Genomic DNA, 15444 nt, shown 5'->3' with positions numbered 1-15444 from the left:
CATTCTAAATTTGCATTGGAAATTTCTGCATTTTTAGTTACTATTGTTCCAAAGCCAATTATATGCAGAAAATAACTATTGGAAAAAAAATCTTACTTTCATGAAGTAAGGAGAAACTGATTTCATGATATTTATTAGGCGTATGATAATTTCCTTTTTTTTTCCTCCCAATCCTTTTTTTGGATATACAGTATTGGAATTACCTATGATACAAACAAAGAAAATCTGTCTCAAATATTCACTAGAACTGCAGTTTGCACCATGGGCTACATCATGGTTTCAGATTGGGGAAACAGTGGAAATGAACGGGTAGTTTCAGCCTGATTCCAACCAGCCAGCTGCACATGAAAAAAACTTGTCATGATGTCATGAAATTAATCAGCACTTTGTGGGTTTCTCACTCCAACAAAGTATTCAGCTAGCAGTAAAATTAAAATGTATTCCCACTGAGAGGGCCTATCCTTCCTCAGGGATGAAGAGTGCAGGTGATGGAGTGTATGAAGGCTATGTTGCTGCCTGGGCACCTGCCTTCTATGGCAGACTACCATATTTTCATCTCCTAAACTGAGACTTCTGCTGACCCTGTCCACAAACAACGCATTTGCTGAAAATTACTAATAATAAATCAGTAAGTCTTAAATAATGGTCACTCTAATGGCAGAGAGGGAGCCCTTGTGTTGACAACTATCATTACTTATTTAATTTATAATAGCAATACGGAACCCTAGTGAGAGACTCTGATTAAGATGTTTTTTAACCTTCCTTCAAATTCTATTTAAAACACGAAAAAGTGTTAAAAAATTGTCAATGTAAGCTTAATGATTCTAGTAGAAGTCCGTGTTTCTAGTCATAGAAAACTGGCCTTGCCACTGCCTGTTTTAAACCATGACTAGTTCAGAGTAAATATCTATTCTAAAATACGGATGTCTGCTGAGCACAGTGGAGTTATATGTATGACAGTGGGTTTAATTGTTAATATTAGACAAAAAATTAGGAATAATAAAAAATAATGCTCACTGAAATCAATGGCAGATTTAGTAACTGCTGGAATAATTGGGTGTGATTATATCAGCTCATATTCCATCACTTATTGCAAAGATCACACTCTCATTATGACAGCATTTCTATCTCATTAGGTCTGTTTGAGGTCATGATAACCTACCTTACATAAAATTTGCCTTTCAGCACTTTCATACCGCTGCAAAATCTAATTCATCAAAAGAGAAGAAATGCTGAAAATTTTTTTTCAAAAAAATCACCCCTTTATTTTATTAAGTTTAAAAAAAAAACACTTGGCCAATGTTAGGCAATCATTTTTGGAGCAATGTAGGAAGTTTCATACCTGTTCCTTTGAAGAAAGGAGAATTCTGCATAAAAGTGAAGATGTGGTTGTTTTATGGCAGCTCCTCAGCCATAACAGCTTTTATAACTGTTGGAAGAATTTAAATGCAATTAGTCCTTTACGTGTCCACTTGTTGTCTTCGAGTAAAAGTGATCTTTTTAGAGGCTTTAAAAAAAAAAAAATCCAATGATCCAGTTCTGGAAACTTTTAGATATCAGAAAAAATCCACTGATTTTAACAAATGTGTTGGCTAATTCTCAAACTAATGAGGTCTGAGGGAGTATTCTTCAATTGTAAGTATTTCCACTAAAATATTTGCAAAAGTGCACAATGAATTCAAGTATTTTTGGAAGGAAGTGTTTAGGTACTTTCTCATGACAAAAAAAGTAAATTATTCTGTTGATAGTTTGTGGGGGTTCCTTTTTATTTTGATTGATTCTGCTTTTTCCTACAAAGATGCTGAAGTTGGCTGGTCGACTAGGATTATTGTACAGTAGTTCACAACTGATGAAGAACAGTAAATCAAGATCTTTTTTGAAAAATCAGAATGCTGACTTCGAAACCTCATTCTTCCCTTACACTCTATGTCCTAAACTGATTACATGTCTAAGGGAATGGAAGAAAAGAGAGAGTAAAATATAAAGTGCATTTTTTCCTAGCAATTTCTCCCCAAGCTTTATAGATAATTAGATTTTTAAATATCTTCGTGGATGATGTCTGCTCTCTATAAACTTCCCTGAGTCACTATAGCTAAACTTGCATATTGCAAGTGCAATGTGTTTTGCACAGGCACCATGGCACATATTGAAATGTTGGTATCTTATTTTCTATAGTGTCCTACCACTTGATTGTTTATTAAAGGTTCAAACAAAGATAACTGTGAACTAAGTAATTTCACACATATATAAGCAAATAAAAAAGCACTGAAAAGACAATTTGACTGATACACAATTTTTAACTAACCCAAGATGATGAAGGTAAAGCGGGATGAAGAATGAGAAACAATAATAAACTGTAAGTGGCCACGTGTACTAGACTGGTGAGAATGGCTCTTCTTATCTGTTAAAATTGGTGGATCTGGCAAAACAAAAACTGAAACGAAGGCTCCCCCAAATCCCACCCCAACAACCTGTCAGTGCTCCCTGGAGCAGCGTTGGTAGTTTCCGACCCTGCACCAGAAAACACTCCGCAAAGAGACAGTTTCTGCTCAGTGCTGGTGTCAGCGCAGGCACTCTGCTCACTGAACTTCCAGGGTGAAATCCTAGTTACGCAGAAGAAAACTGGCTCTGTTATGAATCCTACCAGGCAAATAAACTACTCACAATGACTTTTATTTGGAATGTTAAATTTCTTTCAGATCCAGCGTTCAAATGAGTGCGTTATACCACGTAGGCTATCAGTATTTTCTTTCAGCCCAGTAGTGTTTTAATATAATGGGAAATCTAGTTGTTAAAGTGAAAAATTCTGAGTGCTTCAAAGTATTAAAGTAAAGGAGGGAAAACAAATACTGCTACTGGCTTGATGTTATAATCAGTTGCTTAGATAATGTGATTGCCTTAGACTAGGAGCCTGATTAACAATATTATTTATTAAAAAGTCAAATTTGGATGAAATTGAATTGAAATGACAACATTTTGTTAGTATGTCCAAAATAATAGATATTGTCTGAAGGCAGTATTTAAATGTTCTAAGGAGATGAACATCTTAATGGTGTCTCAACAGTACAGCGCTCTCTGAAAAACTTGGCCTCAAATAATAATAGAAAAGTAATGTACAACCTAGTTATGCATGTTTATATCCTACTGACATATGTGGGTGTTGTGCATATACTCTAGTCCAGAGCTTGTCATTGTAATCCCGTGACTATAAATTTAATGAGGTAATTTCTCAGTTACTGCAAGGGGTCAAAATCAGGTCCAAAATACTTTGTGATATTATAAAAAAGAAAAAAAAAAAAGTGCTAGTATTTGCTCTCACAACCTTTTAAGACATACATTTACCACATTAAAATCTCATAACAAATATATAAAACAAATAAAGCTACACTCATCCTGATGGTATTTTACTTCCAGAAAAATACCTACTAGATCTTTCAAGGTTAAGAAAACAATAAAATAAGAGTGTGCCCATCCAGTCTTTTTTTTTAACTTTTGTGTCTTGCAATCGTTATCATTAAAAAAAAAAAGTTGTGTTAATTTGAAATTGGCTATAAAGAAGAACAAAAACGTAGAGAACAAAGCAGAAAATACCATTTGATTATCGTGATTGCATCTTGCACTTGGGTGCTCGGTTTGTCTCTAAACTCTGACTCATCTGCCACCAGCAGGCTTTAAGGTGATAATCACCCACACAGAGCTATTTGCACATCATGTCTATCCTATCCTGTATCTAATTATACCCTTTATAACAAACTGTTTAGCATAATTAGTGGAGTTATGCTTTACAGGAATAAAGATAGAAGCTATGATTTATAAGATTCAACTTTTTGAAGGCATACATGTACGGATTAGTAACTTTGATATTTGGTCACAATAATAAACATTTTGATGCATTGGTCTATCTAAAATTGTACAATCATTATTTTAGCAAGTAAAATAATGTAGTTTTCAGAAAATTTACTTACTGTATATAAGCATTGCTTAAAATCATGAAATGGTTTTGGGACTCATTAATTGCTAACACTTTCACCAGTATTTTTTCAGACATGGCTGAAAAATTCTGAAAGGGCCAGCACTGGAATCAAGAATGCTGGAAATGACCAGAGAACCTATTATTCAACTGATAGACAACAGCAGGTACAAATGACCTTAATGGGAAAGCTCTGATTTTTTTTTTTTTTTCCTTCTAGATGATCAGAAAGGATGTTTACTTAATGACCACTGTATCTTTGTGTTCAAACTTTAATGATGAGCTGCTTTAATACAAGATCCTTTGAGGTAAAAAAGGAATAGAGAATGATACATATATGTGCACACAGGTAAATATATTTCATTTTTTCTTTACTTGCTTTCATTGCAGTCTTAAAAGTGTTAAATGAACATCACTTGCAGGGGCATCTTCTTTGTATGCTGGCAGTTTAGTCTTCATAACCCCCCGCCCCAACCCCATCCTCCTTATATACTAGAAAAGCTTGAAGCACACAAAAGCCAATACCCCCCGGTAGTGTTTGCTGCCAGGCAAAACAAAACCCAAACTGTATCTCCTGAGAGTAACTTCCTGTCCCCAGATGGGGAAAAACTCTGCTAATATGAACACAAACATTGTATTAGCATAGACAAAAGAAGAAATCATGCAGAATCCATTAAAGCAGCCACAACTAATTAATCTTGTTTGGTTTTATGTGTTAATTGTACTTCTGTTAAATTCTCTTAGAAACCAGGATAAATTTATGGGTTCTATCCTTGTTTAACGATAATTCTGCTATTTCTATTTTATAGGAAAGATGTTCAGAACATTGTGCAAGTAGAAGTATTTCCCCCCTGAGCTATTTAAGAAAAAATACATGAAAAAACCAAGCAGAGTATCAGTATTTACTCGTGCTCACGAAGGATTGCTCATGCTTCATCCTTTCCAGGTAGGCAAAGAAATTTGTTGAATTCTACCACATTTTACTCCAAGACATTTACAGCAGATTAAAGATAAAGGATAGACTTGCAGAAACTCTTGTACTTCCTATGGAATATTAAACAGAATTTTCTCCATTTGCAATAGATAAACTGTACTAATCACCCCAGTGTAAAATACCAAGAGGTCAACAATGCATCCTTTCAGGTCACCATTGTTAAAAAGGTATTTGAGTTTCCCTATTAAGTTTTCAAAGGCCAACATCTGCTGATGCTCAGAAATGGTAGATGTGGTGACAAAGGCTGTATGGAGTGTGAAGTGAAAACACAACCATATAGTCCATGCAACACAGTACTAAAACTATAGCACAACCAAACTCCAAAGAGCTATTTTCCCATTCATCCCATTTCTCTTATTAATGGCAAGAATATTCCTGAGAACAGTGACATAAACTTCTCTTTCATTTAGTTCATTTTTTTGGTTATAAAATACATATATAAACACAAGGTTTTGAAAATAGCATTATCACTATGCATTTGCAGTCATGCCAATGCCAAAGCAGATACTACAGCAGGAAAATTACATTATTAAGATTGAAGGCTTTCATTTGCACGTTATTGTCCTTGATGCTGTTTCACCATTTAAAGCTGCAAAACAGATGCCATGGCAGTGAGCTGTTAATGCTGCTCTCATTTGCAAGGAGGCTAGTTTCGATGGCATTTAACTTCATGTCTAGAGCTTAACAAATCAGCGCCATTCATGAGCTTAAGTAAACTGAGCTGATTTATAAATTGACAGACCTGACCCTGCAACGTAAGAAGTGAGGCAGTTTTACCCAAATTATTAGAAGGTTTTCAGTTGGATATCAGGTATGGCAAATTGCATTTTACTACTGTAATATTTTATCATTGTGATAGTCCTGCATCACACAAGTTGTGTCTAAAGCCTCTGCAAAGCTGAGGCTGTGGGGAATATTCTTTCAGTCAGCCGCAGCAGGATCCCATTTCTACCTGCCTGCTTTATTTGTAATCAGCTAACGTGTCATGACTGTGTGCACTTCTCAGCTATGGAACCCAGCTAGACTCACAGCTGAGCTACTGTGCACTTAGTCCCTTCAAGTGTTTTATCTAATTAATCATCTATTTCATTGATATACTGGTTCTTTACATAACGGTGTTATGGTTTTGTTATAGTTTAAGTGTAATATTTTGGTGCTTCAATTGCATACAGGAAAGCAGGTTTTTGTGAGGGAACACAATTCTATTTATTTTGTGGAGTAAAGCCCAGTTCAAAGGCTGCTGGAATTAATGCAAAGATTCCAGCAGATACACTGCATTTGCTAAGCTACTTCATAAAAATGAAAACTCTTCAATCTATAAACTCTTCCATTTGCTCTTCGAATTTACACACACATACCTGCATGAAAATTAATGGTCCTATACTTCTCTGCTATTAGCAAACAGGGTTTTTTTTGGAAAAGATGCTCAACAGGTATTTTCTGTGGAACAGTGTCTTAATTCTCTGTATAACACTCAGTTTTATATCACTCAGTTTTCATCTGCTGATCAGAACTGATCAGAAAATCTGCAGTTGAAGGCAGGTGTGTTGTCAGGATTGACATTCTCTCTGACCATGTAATATTGTTACGTGGTAATGCAACAGAGGAAGGCCAATACATAGTCCCTGCACTATAGAGCACATTTTCAGAGAAACATTATTTACAACAGAAAGGGATGTTGGGAAATTAGATCCAAGAAGCTGAATGACAACGCAAAACAATACTGGTTTTATTACTTACTACCAATACTGGAAATACTGGGTATACCTGTAGAGAAAGAAAACACAAAAAAGTATAGTTAGCCGTTTGCTGTAGTTGGCTGAGCTATTACATCTCAGATTCTGAGAATTTTCTCCTGATTTTCAGAATATTATATCAATACATAGTTAAACCCAAGCAACTGCCAATATGTACCCAGCCCTTTATAAATGCAGAGTCTTTAGATCTTTCAGTATGAGGCTGCAGGGACTACTAAAACGTATTGACAGATGGGTATTTCTGGGACCTACACCAGCTCTCTGAACTTCATGAATTTGTTCAGAACAGTTTTGTATTTCAACTAACCAGCCATTAGGTTTAATGCTCTAGATAAAAATATCAGTCATGCATGTATTATGCAGGTCTGGGAGAATAATTTAACCAAGGGATAGATGCATTGCGAAGTGCTTTGGCCAGCTGCTTAAATCAGTTGATACCTTCTGTTGCATTAACTGTATATAGCTTTTTTTTTCCTCTTTTACCTGATGGTTATCTAAATTAAGCTATAGAAAAGAAAGGTAATTGAGCGAAACAATCTAATGCATTAGGTTGGTCATATTGACTAAGCCTCTCATTGATTTTTTTTTTTTTTTTTTTTTTTTTCCCCCCCTGCTTTCATTTCAATTCCTAAGCTGAATTAATGCAAGGAAACCATTCCAGAGGCAGGTGAGATTTACCAGAAGATATGGGGCTGCTGAGGAGTAAAACTCCTCTGCTGGATTAGCAATGCGGGATCTCATGTTGCATGATGCAGTCCCAACACGTAGCTTGTCAGGTTTGCCCTGAAAGGTGTGTAGCACAAAAATATGGACATGAAATCTTTCCTGAAATGCCATTTTCTTTAGATTAATGGCATTGCTAATGGCACTATTGCTAGTCTCTTGGGTTAAAGTCACAAATTACAGATCGGTATTTAAATCCTATATATTTGCATCCTCTTACTTAAATACAGTTTGCCTTTTGTAAGTTTTATTGACTTTTGATGGCATGCATTTTACTGCAGAAATCTGTCTGTTTCTCCATTAAGCATCTGCTATACTTCTTTCAACATCTATCTTCAAGTTCCGTCTTACTCTGAGATGGTATGGACCTGATTCTGCAATTAAGCAAACTGGAGCAAAGGAATGTCTTGGGGATAAATGATATTCACTCTAAGCAAGATTGTAGAGTCAGGTTGGGAATATTTCTAACTCGTGGCATGGCTAAGACAATGCTGAAGTAATTGCATTTGCAGAGTGGCGACCATAGACAGATCTTCTGTGTTTCACCACATCAGTCCCGGGGCACACGTCAGAATTGCAGCTCTCTGGTTTCATATCCTATGGAACCTGTGGTCTGGCAGAGCGCGCTGGAGACAGCACCTGCTGCTAACCAAGCCCCACACTCAGATGTTGTTTGCAAAGTTATTTCTACTTCTGCTGAGATTTAACATCTATTTTCGAAAATTTTAGAAACATGAGGTATTAAAAAACAAATAAAAATATCATCATAATAGAACAATGCTGTTATGGTTTTAAAAGTAACAAAACGTGCTTTTTTCAGTTAGGATAATGTAAGAGAAATTCTATGCCTTTGTCCTAAATGTGAAAAAGACAATCAATTTTCAAATAATTTTCCCTGAAGTTTCAATAGCAGCTTGTTTATATTTTTGCAAGTCATCGTAGCTGTTTTAAATTAGCAGGAATCGTTTTCCTTTATACACTGATGGAAACTGCACAAATATTAGATAAAAATACAGATACCACATTCTCGCACTCACGCTTCCACTGTGAAATGGTATTTATATTTCCTCTCTGTATACTCCCCCTCCTCAAACCTCTTTCTCTCCTACATGCACATACAAATATCCTTTCCTTTCTCTCCTGAACAGATTGTAGCAAAGGGAGATGTTTTCCTGCAAGTCTGCTCTCCTCATTTTACTGTATTTCAAATTTTTCAATGAATTCATAGTGGTAAATGCTTCCTAGGCAGAGAATAATGAAAACAAGACGCCTGCTAGCCTGAAGGGCTCTGTATTAACCTTGTGAAGTTGTCTTCGGGTTCTGTTTGAAAAGCTCTTTTTCTGTTTCCATACTGAGTTTCTGGGTTGGTGTGATCTTCTGTAGCCAGCTTGATTTTTGTAATACCAGGTATCCCTGTGTGTGGTGACTGACCTTGGTAGTGCACTACTTTATGCCATTTCTGCTAAAGAGAGTGAGAATGGCACATCTAAGTTTGTCTGGAAAAGAGCTGGTTATGTAGGGCCACAAAGCAGGATCTATTAACACTCCGTGAAAACCGCACATATGATGGGAAAATTATTCTTAGTAAGAGTGTTTCTGTGAGATCTGGGGTTACACACTGAGGCTAGCTCTTGAATTCAGCTGAGCTGTATTTGGTGCAAGTCCCTAGGTAACGAGGCACGGGAGGTGTGATTCTGCCTCTCCCTCTCTGTCAACGTGGAGGCACGCGGGGGCCTGGCCGCACGGCTCCTCCCGTGGCACCACTGCTGGGGACACCAACAGGCTGTGGGGGGTCATCCCCACTGCTGCCGGCCCTTTGGATGGAAACCGGTATGTTACGTGACGTGGATTGTTTCCTATGAGTACTCTGCAGCAGTGAAATGCTGGGAACAGGTTATAGAGAGAGATGAAGAAACAGGCCCATTACTTCCCTTGATGCACAATTCTATTCAGTTAGACATACAGAGTAAATAAACCCAGGTGACTGCATTTATGTATATTCAGTTGTTAAACCAAAGCAATGTTCAGTCTAAATTATCTTCCAGTTGAAATGACTGGGATGGTCATTAATGGTAATAGTTTTATAGTGAGGAAACAGCAAGTAAAGTGTGCAAAGAAAGTTCAGGGGTAGCTATCGCCCCCAAAATGGCAAGCATGCCGAAGAAAGTCTCTAATACTATTTATTATTTTTGACTTAACTTGAGGGTGGTGGTTTGGTATATTACATGTTCACTGTAAGTGCATCTAAATATACATGCATTACTTGAGAGAAAAAAATCTGGTGTTTTCCTTTCATACGGTCTTCTGCATCTGCCCTGTAATTTTCTCGTTTCCCCTTTTTCCAGAAATGGGTTGTTTTAGCTATTAGCTACCGTGGAGCTGACTATTGAGAACGGAGAAAAAGGCAAATCAGATGCTAGCAAAGAAAGCAAGTTTTTGATTTCTTCTGTAGTTTGTGTCAGTGTGAAATATGTAACACAAAGGAAGAGCATCAAGCTTTCGGTGAGAAGGGCCACACTGCTGCTCCCAGTCTTAGGGTGGGTCACACACTGCAGTGCCTCTTATCACCTCCATCGTCAGCGCCCGTGTGTGCTTCCCATCAGCAGCGCAATTAATGCAGCCAGGCTGCATCTCTTCCTGGGCAGGGAGTACGTGTGGGATGAAGGAAGCCCATCTTTCCCATGGGATGAAGATGAAGCCCATCTTTCCCATGGGCTTCTCTGCCTCTTCTCCATCACAAGTGGAACGTGCACCTACCATTTGACAGGGAGCCAGGGACAGGCTCCTGCTGCCATCAGAACACTACAGCAATTAATGCAGCCAGGCTGCATCTCTTCCTGGGCAGGGAGTACGTGTGGGATGAAGGAAGCCCATCTTTCCCATGGGATGAAGATGAAGCCCATCTTTCCCATGGGCTTCTCTGCCTCTTCTCCATCACAAGTGGAACGTGCACCTACCATTTGACAGGGAGCCAGGGACAGGCTCCTGCTGCCATCAGAACACTACACCCAGCTCACAGCTCGCTCACATTGTGTCACCAAGAGCTCAGTGAATTATCCAGGTGAGGTGAATACAGCCCAGAGACTGAGAATTAAGACTGCCTCCTATGAAGGCACGGCAAGATACGACAGTAAATAATGCAGTGCAAGTTTGGATTCATATTAATTGCTGATCAAAGCTGTGTGAGAGCTTTTCTGACAAAAAGAGACGTCCTTGTAATTGCACACTACACCGCACATTTTAACTCTTGAACAGGAACAAAATATAGAGCTGTATTCCATAGAAATCAGAGCAGGGCTGTTAATGCCACATCCGATCTTTTGCTAGAATATCTGTGCTGCAGCATGACAGTGCTCCCTGCACTGAGCCTTTCTTCCTTTTGCAACTCCTCCCCTGAGGCATGATTGCAATATCAGATCCTCAGCATCAATTTCAGAAGTTCTGAATTCTCTAGTAATTTAAGCCCTGAGAAGCTGGAGGAGGCTAGCATCTTATAATCCCTCAAAGGGAGTGATTGTTATGATCATAGGAGTAAACTTTTGTGTATTGCCAAACCTGTATTTAGCCAAAGGACCATACAGTGAAAGACACAATTCTTCGGAAATTTCACATGTGTTTCATTGCAAGAGTCCTACAATTCCTGCTACTGTTAATTTTGCAGTTGCTTGCTCTGTAAAGATTGAAAACTTTTCAATTCCCAGAAAAAGAACTCCTTAGATGAAGTTTGTTCTCTTCCACCTCCGCTTTCTTAAGCAATATCACCACAAATAAATGGGACAGAGAAAATAGTTACTGGTTTATTGGGTAATACCTTTTAAAATTTGGACCTTTTCTCATGATGTTTTAGTGATTCCAAACCAGTTTTGAAAACTCTCTGTCTAGGAAACTCCCAGTGAGATCAAAGGATTTTTTTAAAGTAATCATCATTTGTTGATAGAATATTAGATATTAGAAACTTCAAAAAGCCCGAAACTCAGACCATTTCTAGAACTTTGAGTATCTTGTAACAGACATTTTGCCTTCTCATACTGCTGCTTAAGGACTAGAACCCTCTTTCATTGCTCCTCTTCACTGTATACGGCAAAAATAGTGTTGTTTGAAACCAGTGACGGATGGAAGCAATTAATTTCCCAGCAACAAATGCCACCATAACCAGCACAAACAACCAACTCAGCAGGGTCACGCAAGAGGATAGAGTGCTGAAGAATAATTTTTCAAGCCCTATTTTAAAAAAATACAGCACGTTATTTATAGTGCATTGGTTTTTAGGTATGTACCTGCAATGTTTTGCTGGCCATTGCACTGGATACCTAGTTGGAGGGAAGTTAGTTCATCATTTACAGGTTTTCCTGACACTTCTGCCTTCCTGAATGCTCTTGATGATACACTGCAGTTTTGCCCTCACCACCAAGTTTCCCAGCCTGAAACAGCTTTTGTGTGACATCTTCCTGTGGCTTTACATTTTCTGTAAGCTTCATGAGCCAAAATTAATATGTAATATAAAATGGGAACAATAAGAAGCTTTGGTATTTTGTGACTTATTATTGCATTCATATCTTCCTTTTCCTCTATGAAAGATGTTATCAAAATCACCAAGGAGCAACATTTTACCTCTTAAGCAGAAGTGTCCCATTCCTTCAAATCGAGATCATGTGGGTTGACCTCCTCTACCTCAGTCATGAAAGTAGACACTGGAAAGTTCCATCCAGTTTCTTGGGAGAATGGAGCCCTTAGAAAATGGGACATTATCACCTGCTTTATGAGTCTGCTTTGACAGGACAGCAGGGTGCATGATCTTTTCAGTTACAGGGATACATGCTATTTAGATTCCTGAATAGGAAGCCTGCCATCACACAACCTCTTGGCCAACTTCATCCACCCCAGTCCTTCAAGATGGCTTTGTGTCAGCAAATATTTACGGGGAAAACTACAAACACAGATGAGTGTAATCAGTGCAATACTTCAAGTGCCATATTTTTTGCCAGAAACTGTTTCTGTGGCAGCTGCGCTGCAGTGATGCCTTGTAAGTCTTTTCCCATTCAGGGAGGATTAAGGCTGTGCTGCTGAGACAGAGGCTGTGCTATCATCAGAGGGGGACCCACTGTAGGAGAAATTCAGTAAACTGAGACTATCCGCCTAATTGTTGACCGAAAAGAACCACCAACGTTCCCCGCGTTCTGGTCAATCCTTTGTTTCACGTTGAACTGCGAATTAGGAAAGTCATGTAACAGCTGGGAGGCGGTTTTCGCCGAGTGTCAAGCGCTACTAGTACAGGTTATTGGTTGCGGAGGGACTGACAAAAAGCGAGCAGGCTTTGATGGATGGGAGCCCAGCACAGTCTTAGACAGCTCTGTCTGATGGAGCAAAGAACATAAGTGCCAAAGATGATCTAAACAACAGGAGGAAGAAAAGGGCTAGTGCTGTCAGACACATACGACTGCGGAAGAGAAAAGCTATCTTGTAATACCACATATAGAGAAATTCAATAAGTTCACTCTGAGTGTCAAAACATTTTGCAGAACAGACTATCCACAGAATGTGGCAGCACAAGGGAATAAATGTAATCACAAAATAATCAATAAGATAGAGTGAAAATATAAAATAAATGCTATGCGGGAGACAAATGTGGAAATATCGTTAGTGCCAGTAACAACAGAGTGCTCAGTGCCTTTCACAAGCAAAGCAGGGAAAAAATGTTTTGCGTTCTCCTGAAAAACTCATGTTGACTTAAAATGAGAAGAATACAGAAAACAGCTTTATATCAAGGTTTAGGCTGTGACTGCAGTATAATCTAGAATGGTCTTGTATTTCATGAGCTGTAGCTTGAAAAGGTATAATAAAGTCTTATTGGCCACAAAAAAATGGCGGAAGCAGAACAGTGGAAACAACAGAAGTTCCAGTTGGGAAAGATTTGGAAATGGACATTAGGCTTCCTGTTGAATCTGAGCAAATTTCCCAAATTCAGAGAATCTCAAGAAAAAGGATCTTTTTATTTTGTGAAAAAATTTTCTGAGTGTTTAATTTATACAACTATTTTTAGCTGTATCTTATTTAAGCAAACTCATTAAAAAACTTCAAATCCATTTAAAATTAAAAATATTTTGGTCTTAGATGGAAAAGATAGACTCTGAAAATTGGAGTAAGGAAGAGTATCAAAGGGACACTGAATTACTGGATTATACAAAATGTCCCCAGGGAATTAAAGTAATATATCAACAGAAGTTTAGGGTCAAACCAGGTAAGTCAACATTCTGTCAACATGTTCCACCAACTATTTACAGAATTCACGCCTGACTTGGGAGAGTACAATGCTAGGGCTGCATTACTGACCACACGATGGAGATGGTGACGTAAATGCGAGAGGGTCAGTGAAATTACATTGGCTGTGCAGAGAGTTTACACAATAACGCAAAATCTAATATGCTCCAACACATGTGGCATTAAATCAGGAAGTGACAAAAGATATGAAGCTTTTACATACCACATATGATTGCTGCTTGTAGCAAGTAATCAGACAACCCACAAGAAGAGAAGCTGATTTAGTTCTGAGTAGTACATAGGACCCAATTCAAGAAGTAGTTATCAGAGAACCACTTCTGGACTGAAAGTCAAGGTACTTGTTGAGAAGGAAAAGGATAAAAAAAAATCCACTGCAGTAACTTTCAGAGAGCGAGCAGATAAAAATTAAGACGTTAGTTAAAAGAAAAATGAAAAGAACAGCTAAAAAGATTTAATGCAAACAGCATGGAGGCAGGCTAGAGATAAAGTGTATGAGAGACTCAGAACAATCACATATAAGCCATCAAATTTTTAAAATTATAAAAATCATCTATCTTATAAACAAAAAAAACCCCCAACACCCAACCCAAACCAGCAGAATGAAGAAGATTTTGGAAAGACACCCTTCAAAAGTGTAAGTCATCTCAATGGAGAAAGATAGGAAAAAACCCCATAAATTCTGTCAAGTTAAATATAAACCACAGTATTCTGAGAATGAACTTGCTACAGACATAGAAGTTAATAATTCTTTTGTGTTAAAATAACCACACTACAAGCAGGAGGTCTCCCAGAGAGATGACTGGGTAGATAGGCAATCAAGGTATAAAAGGACTGAATACCTTATTAATTGTTTTCATTGATGTTCACAACAAAGAAGGTTAGAGAGATTCTCACAATCTGGGGAAGTTTCTCAATGTCTATCATCATCCGAAGGTGTTTTAGAAGATGTAAATAATATCGAACAGAAAGAATTGCCATGAGGTAATGTTCACCCAAAAAGTATTTTAAAGGAACTCAAATATGACATTTCTGAACTAACTACTGTAACATATAACCTGTCACTTATGTCAGCCTTGATGCCAGAAGAAATGTTGTAACTGTGGCACAGTCTTTAAAAAGGACTCGAGGGCTGATCCCTGTAATAACAAAATACAAAGCAGACAATTTTTATGCCACTGTAAAAGATCCATGTTGTTCTCCATGTCTAGAATATTACGTGTAATTTTAACCTCACGACATAAAAAAAAAGACATCACAGAACCAGAAGAGAGCAAGAGAGCACAGATGACCAGAGATGTGGCATGGTTTTATATATATACGATAAGATTAAATCGATTAGGATTCGTCACTTAGAAAACAGGTTGGAGGAGTGGACATGTCAAGTCTATATAATCATAAATGGTGTAACGGATGTAAACAGGGATGCATTATTCTCTGTTTCTTCCTATCTAAGGAGGTACAGGCTTGCCCACATAAAAACATTTAAAGCAAACAAAAGAAAATACCTTTCACTCATTGTGTCATTCAAATGTGAAATGTATTGCCATAAGATGTCACTGAGATCAAGCTTATGACCGCTGGGTCTCTCTCTCCACTAAGCAGGTAGCAACCACTGCAGGTATGATGGAGCGTCCAGCTCAGAAAGCCAGTTTATTGCTGGCAACTGGGAAGGCAAAGAAGAAATCCTTCATACTTCTTCCTGTTTGCCATAAATTCCTGCT

General features: G+C 38.0%; 1 protein-coding gene across 1 annotated transcript in view; it reads right to left on the bottom strand.

Annotated features, from left to right (window-relative positions):
- NTNG1 (netrin G1) overlaps positions 1-15444 on the bottom strand; it is a gene marked incomplete at its 3' end in the record, with an annotated part of 124221 nt that overhangs the window by 16406 nt on the left and 92371 nt on the right. The window contains exon 4 of the mRNA XM_009579284.1: positions 6705-6731. Coding sequence (XP_009577579.1) covers positions 6705-6731 — 27 coding nt within the window. The remainder of the gene's footprint in view (positions 1-6704; positions 6732-15444) is intronic.

The sequence above is a fragment of the Fulmarus glacialis genome, unplaced genomic scaffold (genome assembly GCF_000690835.1).
Source record: "Fulmarus glacialis isolate BGI_N327 unplaced genomic scaffold, ASM69083v1 scaffold14826, whole genome shotgun sequence".
NCBI lineage: Eukaryota > Metazoa > Chordata > Aves > Procellariiformes > Procellariidae > Fulmarus > Fulmarus glacialis.
This window is presented reverse-complemented; position numbering and strand designations above follow the sequence as displayed.